Source organism: Bactrocera latifrons, unplaced genomic scaffold (assembly GCF_001853355.1).
Source record: "Bactrocera latifrons isolate USDA-ARS-PBARC rearing strain unplaced genomic scaffold, ASM185335v1 scaffold_16, whole genome shotgun sequence".
NCBI classification, from domain to species: Eukaryota; Metazoa; Arthropoda; class Insecta; order Diptera; family Tephritidae; genus Bactrocera; species Bactrocera latifrons.
The window spans coordinates 2,715,058-2,723,026 of record NW_017535074.1 but is presented as its reverse complement, the minus strand read 5'-3'; the positions used below and the strand labels follow the sequence as shown (position 1 = coordinate 2,723,026).

The following is a 7,969-nucleotide window of genomic DNA, read 5'->3' as shown; positions in this document are numbered from 1 at the left end:
AAGTGTTGCCAACTTTTAAAAATTATTTTATTTAAATTTTGTTTATTAATTTTTTCATTAGCACGCTGCTAAAATAACATTCACATTGAAAAAACAACAATGCAACACTTATGAAAACCAAAATATTATAAACTTTATATTCCCTGCATGTTGCAAAACCACTTACAGACCTAACAACTCATATAATATAGTATTTTTTACATACACAAATCTATGTATGTATATCAATAGAATCGACATTAAAATACGTTAGCGCATATATAAATTTTACAATAAACGTGAGTTTAACTACAGTCAATCGTTCAAATACATTAACACAGAAAATTGTGCTGATATTTTCAATTTCGCAGCGAAATTTCCATATATATTGAAAAGCGCCGCATAATAAAAACAAATCACAAAATGCCTGTAGTTGTGTGTGTATGCATGCTCATATAACATTAAAATATCTATAAACTTTCTGAACGTCAACAGTTTAGTTCCATTTCCCATTACCATTTCCTAAACCACTTGAAGGATTCGGCATTCAGGCTTCAGCTTTCACTCAACTTTTCCCCATTTACAGCTCGCTAACCAGCTTGGCCAACATAAGTCGCTGTGTCGCATAGCAAGTGCCTTCCGTATCATCTTACAGTGTTGGCAAACTCTTACGCCCAACATCTTTGTCGTTTGATGTTTTGAAAGCATTCAAGCATTGGAAATCATAAAGATTTCGTCGGGTTTATGGGTAGTTTTACGCTTGCCTTATTTCCATAAAAGGAGAGTCTGCTACACACACACATACAGGCAGACACACATTTGCTCAGATTTAACCACAATATTTGAGGCTTTCACTTCGCATATTTCAAAAACTTCTCACTTTGAAGCCTTCACTCAACTTCGGCCGGCGCAACTGGCAAACTGAAGACGTTGCCCTTGAGCAGCTGCGCTACTTCTGCTCAACTACATTTTGCAGCCGTTAAAGAGTGTCACAATTCTCATATTATTTTATATTTGACTGGGAGTGTGTGTGTATTTGAAGTATAATCTTGCAAGCTTATTTTTGGATTTATTTTTGCACTGTTGTTGGCAGGAGATGGGCGCTGATGGTAGAGCGAAAATGTGGCAGAAAGAAAATTAAAAATAAACAGAAGTTGAGCTTAACAATAGGTGTGGTGTTAGAGCCCATTAGATTCTTTTTAGATGCGTTTTATTAGTTTTTGGGCACAAAATACTTCTATTTGTCAGCTTTTAACCCTGAACGAGGTTTTCAGGCTCTTAAACTTCARTGTTTTGAAAAAGAGGGAGATAACGTGTGATTTATCAATTCTCCCAAACTTTAAATTTTTTGTTATTTTTGTCCAATATCTTTGAASAGTCAACCGCTACAACATTAGAATYTTCAAAATCTCCTAAGGAGTATCAATAGCAGAATACTATAATATTTCGTTAGCGCTAATATAGTCAAATAAAGAAAATCTCTAACTGTTGTGGATACGATCTCAATCTGACCTCTGAAGAACTTAGAACACTGTTATGATCTGGGAAKGTCCTAAGCCTTTAACACAGAAGGAGATAAAGAAACCTTGAGCATATATTTTCCACAATTCTTTTGTATATATCTTTTTAGTTACTCTCTCCTACTCTCTACAAAAAACTAATTCCAAACTTCGAAAATCTTTCGTCTTTCAAAACTTTTCTAGGAATATCGCTAAGTCCTGCAGTTAGTATTGCGACGCTTTGAGTATATTTCCTCTCCTATCTCCTTCTATATATTATTCTATATAATTTATCTCTCACGCTTTCTTCATTTGAGCTGAACTCCTCGGAAAAAATTTTGTGTTATTATCACTTCATTCCCGAAGCAGTTAATAATCAGTTTTTTAATGCCAACAGTATATCACCTCCTCTACATTCCTTTATGTCACTCAATATAATCCTTCTCTTTCACTCTCAGTCAATATTGCGATGCCGACAGTATATCTCCCCCTCTCTCTTCTTATATTTTACTACATATTATCTTTCTCTTTCACTCCCGCTCCACTCTCTCTTTCCTAAAAGCCATTTTCAAACCCTAGTAAGGGTTTCACGGTTWTTCATACGATTTTACGATTTTTCTTGAATTACGGGCAGAATATAAAAAAAACTAAATGTCGYATGGAATTGGGGCATCTTTGGCATTAAATTATCTTCAAGTTAAACTAAAAAAAAATTAAGAAACTCAAGTTTGAACAAAACCACTTTTTTTATAATTTTTCAAAAATTTTTAAAATTTTATACTCTTTTTTGGATTTTTTTTTAATTTAACTAGAAGACAAATTATTAAAAAAAATGAATCTCTTTGAATTTTTTGTTTTAGATAGCAATTGCGACCTGCATCCTGTCCGCCGTCCGACAAATGCACTCGCATGCATCGGCCAATTGCTTCCCAACGGCGGAATATCAGAAATTTCGTATCCAAAAAAGTTTGTGAATGATGTTTAAATATATAACTATAAACCCTAGATGTTTTGCTTTAATCACTTATTTCTTTCCTTCCCAAAAAATCGTCAAAAAATCGATTTTTTTAAGCCTCTAAACAAGGCTCCCGCCTTAAATATGTATTTTATATTATATATATATTCTCCCCTTTACTCTCTCTTTCCTTGCAAAGCTCTAATRGATTTTATAACCTTCTCTAAAAAATTCTTTTTATTTATTGTTCCGAGTCAAATATACACCTTGGTTAGTTCCCCATATATGTTTTTTTATAATATCTCTGCTTCTTAACTATTTCAAAATCCCTTAGAAACTTCTCCGAACATTCTTTCTAATATTATTTATATATTACCCTCTTTCTCTTCCTATTCTTCTCCGAAAATTTCTGAGATATTATCACTGTCGAGTCAAGTACAGATAATTTAGTGTTGCGATGCTTTTAGTAAATTCCTTTTTCTCTTCCTATATATTCAACTTTAGATATTTCTCTTTCATYCCAAACAGTGTTTCTAAGTCTCTAGTAAGCATCTCCGACAATTGCAAGTCAGCGTTATGGTTCCGTAAGTACATAATTTCCAATCTCTTTGCCAATATACATATTTTTAACTCTCACTGTCTCCGCTTCCAAATTTCTCTGTCTCACTCAGCGTTGTGTCTTTTCCTCTCTCTTTCCCTATATATCTTCCTGTCTCACTCTAATTCCTTACAAATTATTGCGTAGTCGTAAAAGACCTTGTCATATTTTGTGCAGTCGTATATCTTCAGTGCTTCCAATCACATTGTGTCGTACTATATAGAATAGGAATGGTGAGAGCTGAGGAACAGCTTCTCCAGAAGAAGGTAGAAGGGTGTTGTTATTTTTTGGGTATAACTTTTCCAYGCCCTCCTCGTCCAAACGTCTTCAAAAAAGTTCATAGTTTTATACTTAGTTCCCTATGCTGAAACGTCTACAGGAGATCCTTCTTGGGTAAGAAGGAGATGGATTTCTGGCATTTCTGGTTAACCTTCACCCAACGTATTCTATCGTATCAAATTGTATTCCCTTCAGCAATATTATTTCTAGTATCTTTACTAGTGTAGATATAAATATTCCATAACACCCGCTTTCGAACTAAATTGCTTAATTTCTAAACATGTTTACTTATCCGATGTTTCTATTTATATAACTGTAGGTGTATACATATATAGGTAAAACTTCAAAGTACCACATACCACAGACTATATGTTTAGCTRTGGGTAGAGTTCTGAGCAAACACTTCATTTCATTTATCAGCCTGGTTATTTTCAATCTCTGTTAATCATTTGCATACTTTGCCGCTCAACGTTATCAATTTCACCTATCTCCTTCGTGGAATTGTTTAATTTTGTTACATAATTGCAAGCTGTTTTGATTGTAAGCAGTTTGTGGAAATTGCAACTTTTACCATCGCAACAATAAATCTGGTTTATACAAGTTAAAAGCATACCCGCARGTGTCAAAGCTGGCAACGAACAATTGAAGCAAGCCAAATGTAGTTAATTGAGCTACCGAGTCTTTATCTACATATATATATATATCTATCATATATATGTATATATATGTATATGGATACACATATGTACACATCAATCCCTTTACTTGTTGACTTRTCAAATACGAAAACATGTAATCATATTCAATGCACTTAACAGTCTTTGTCTGTAATGCTGAAAGCACACATTTAGGCGTAATTGAATAATCCTTGATTCAATAGATGCCGGCTGGCAAATATTAATTGATAAATTAAGCCTGGTTATGTGCTGAAGGCATTCATTTACAGGAATATTTTGACTGCCATTTCTAGTGATTCTAACTCACTAATATAATTGATTAAATATGTTGCCTTAATAAAGGGGGTATAAAAAGGTTATTAAAGTTTACTTGCGTTAATTTTTATAATTTACGCAGGGTGTATAATTTTTACCACGATATTTTGTAACACTCAGAAAATGTCGCAGATTTTTAAAAGAATACATATATGGAAACTAACAGCATAACGAACTGGGTCCATATGACAAAGTCTGTTCCTTCGCCGGTATCTACGTCAAGTAGTCCTTCGGTTTTTGAGATATCGATCCAATATTTTGCTTACATGTTTTTGAGCCTTAGAAGCTGTTATCTTGTTGAATTTGCTAGTATAGCATATAGCTGTCATACAAATTGTTCGATCAAAATCAACATTTTGCTTGGAAACTTTTTTATTATTATTATTAGCATATAGCTGCCATATAAATTAAACCACCCAAATCAAGTTTTTTTATGGAAAGTATTTTTATTTGACAAGCTATCTTCACAAAATTTGAACTGGAATATTTTYCACGGCAAGCTTCATACATATTGTTCAGATTGGACCACTATAGCATATAGCTGCCGTACAAACTGATCGATCCAAATTACAATAAATATGTTATATAATAATATAATTAATTAATATAATATGTATAACCTTCAATGCTATAACAATTAAGCTGTGCAGAGTATTAAAGCTTCACGCCTGCTGAAATTAATGTTTTTTCTTATTTCATGGCGCTTAAAAGTATGCAACAACTATGTGTTCGAACTTCCTTAGGCTTCAAAATGTTCAACGCTTAAAAGTATGCAGCAACAAATTGTTTGAGACATTTGAATAGCAATTGCTGACATTTAACGGCGCTCAGAAGCTTACACTAGTTAATGAACATGTATCTCATATACACAGCACACTTATGGCGCTCAAAAGTATGCAACATATTTATATTTTTTTTAAATTAGATGAACTGAATTTGGTTTCAGTTTAAATAAATGTCTCTCAACTACGGAATAGCACTTATAAATGTTATTGTCGCTCAAAAGTATGCAACAGGTACTTTTCTAGATAATTTAAGAAGAATTTGGTGTTGTGTGAAGGCGTTTAAAAGTTTACCTTATTTAGTTATTATGAATTTCTTATAACTAAATATACTTAYGGCGCTAAAAAGTAGGCAACATGGATTTTTTTAAATTTTTAAAATAGAATTTGGCGTCAGCTTAAGCTCTTAACACTCGAATTTAAAAACCTCTTATGAAAGCCATTAGCGGTCGAAAGTGTGCAACTTCACCTCAGTAAATTAATATGAAATTTATATTATTAAGCATACTTATGGTGCTTAAAAATATGCAACATGCAACATCTTTTTGAGATAAATAAAAGAAAATTTTCTGTCAGTTTAAATTACTATCACTGGAACTTAAAATAGCTTAAGAAAATTTCGTTGGCGCTCAAAAGTATGCAATTTTTTATGATATGCGTACTTTATACCTTTTTATTACTTTTTAATAATTTTGTAATAAAAAATATTCAAATTCCATTTCTTTTTTTCGCAGACYGTTGAAGATCTCGAAAATCGTTGCATGGAAGCGGGCGTCGAAATCGTCACAAGACAATCATTTCTATCCGATCCAACAGATGCGGTACGCAACCTACGTCGGCAAGATGCTCGYATCATAGTCGGTCTATTCTATGTCGTGGCCGCGCGGCGCGTKCTCTGCGAAATGTACAAACAACAACTGTATGGACGAGCGCATGTGTGGTTTTTTATTGGTGAGTCAAGAAGCTAAAATTTTGGCAAATAAAATCAATTTATGTYAAAAAAAAATTACTTTTTTAGTAAAAAATATATTTTTCGGATAAAAATTCAAAAAAATTTAAAAAAATATTTAATAAAAAATTATAATAAATAAATTTGCTTTATGTATTGAAATAAAAAAATCTCTCCTACTATTTGCATACATTAATAGTGGCTACTATTTAAAACGTCATTATTACAAAATGCCAACTTATGTCTAAACCAAAATTCCTACATTCCTCATAAATAAATCATTAACCCTTCCTATCTCTATCTAAGCTCTCTAATCTCTACGCTCTCACTCAAAATCCAATTAAGCATTTGTGAAAGTGTGTCCTCAAATTGCCACCAAACCATTAGCTACTAATTTCCCAACTACGCGCTGCCCAATCGCTTTCTGTTTCACTTTTTGCCTAGTTAGCTCTGCTCCCTTGCCCTCCGCTCCACAGTTGTTGCCATGACAAATGCCCCGAAATACCTTCAGTGCTAAATTGATTTGTCACATTTTCCACTTTATCCTTTTCTACTTAAGACTTTTTATATTTACTGTAATTTGTTGTTSCTATTTTTTATGATGCCCATCTTTAATACGAAAGCGCATAGTTACCCTTCATGCCACGATTTTGMCGATTTGCATATATTTTTAAGTTTAGCTGGCAGGTAAATGCCATTTTAGGGCACTAATCCTCTCGCACATTCTCTCACGCCGCKCATTTTGTGTGTGCTGTTATTTGCAGAGTTGCCAGACATTTTTTTAATTTGTTTTATGAAAATTATCYCTTAAGTTATGTATTTGAATGGCGAATGGCTCTCTAGTGTGTGAAGAAACATCCATAATGGAGCATCATAGGCATACAGTAAGCCCAAATTTCCGCTCTATTCGAAATGTTAGAAGAGCACCTCATCCAGGTAAAGACTTACCATATTTATCAAATCCCAAGTTTGACAAGTCCGAAGAGAAACCGTATATAACTAAAAATCGTTTCTCTCAAGTGGCATAAACACTCTCCTCYAACATAAGATCTATCATTGATGACCCTATTCGTTTCCTGAACTGTAAGTTAGACGGAATCGATACCGCTAACTAATAGCAGATGCCGTGAAATTTTTTTATAAGAGAAAGAAAGGAATTCAAAGAATTTGCACATCATAGAATTAAAAAACGTGATCCTAGATTATCTCAAAGACAAACTGACAGTTTTCTAAACTCTTCTACCTACAGCCCTTTTTAGAACAAAACCCAAAATCTGAAATCTCGCGATCGTACTAATGTAAGTGAAAACTTTAAAGTATCAGCCTTMTTGAAGAGAGAGCAGAAATCAAATTTGACCCTTAGCATCGCCTTCAAAATATTCTGATTGTGTTATAACAATGTCAWCGATCTGCCAGTGCCAAATTATAGTAAAGACAATTTAATTTAAAAAATGTCTTACCACTTGTTCAAATTTGACCCGGATTGACAAAAAACTTCCTTTCTTACGTGCTTCAATATAAGTCCTTATCATCCATCGCCTTCAAAATATGTTCGAAATCCATGCTTAACCTCATTTTCCACACACTTAGTATAAGCCTCGGCTGTGATAGGCTCCGGTGCCTTCAGCGTACATTGGTTTTTTCGGTTTATTGGYTGATTGATTTTTAAAGGCCAACATAGCAAAGATTCTTGACTAATTTCAACGTTTTTTTTTTTTTCATAAAACTACGTTCCGTCACCAATAATGTTGTGTTCAATGAATGTATGGTTCTCAGCTTTGCTGTCCAGCATCTCTTTTGTGGTCTATTCCAGAATTCGGTTTTGAAGTAGATTCAAGTATTTTGGTACGATTCTAGCACAGACCCACTTCATACACAAAACATTAACCGAAACATTAACCGAAACTTTAACCAAAACAGTAAGCAAAACCTTAAC

General features: G+C 33.5%; 1 protein-coding gene across 1 annotated transcript in view; it reads left to right on the top strand.

The window, feature by feature from the left end:
* Positions 1-7,969, top strand: part of LOC108966348 (gamma-aminobutyric acid type B receptor subunit 1) — a 118,110-nt gene that overhangs the window by 26,462 nt on the left and 83,679 nt on the right. Inside the window, exon 3 of the mRNA XM_018929197.1 lies at positions 5,819-6,035. Within this exon, the coding sequence (XP_018784742.1) occupies positions 5,819-6,035 (217 nt within the window). The remainder of the gene's footprint in view (positions 1-5,818; positions 6,036-7,969) is intronic.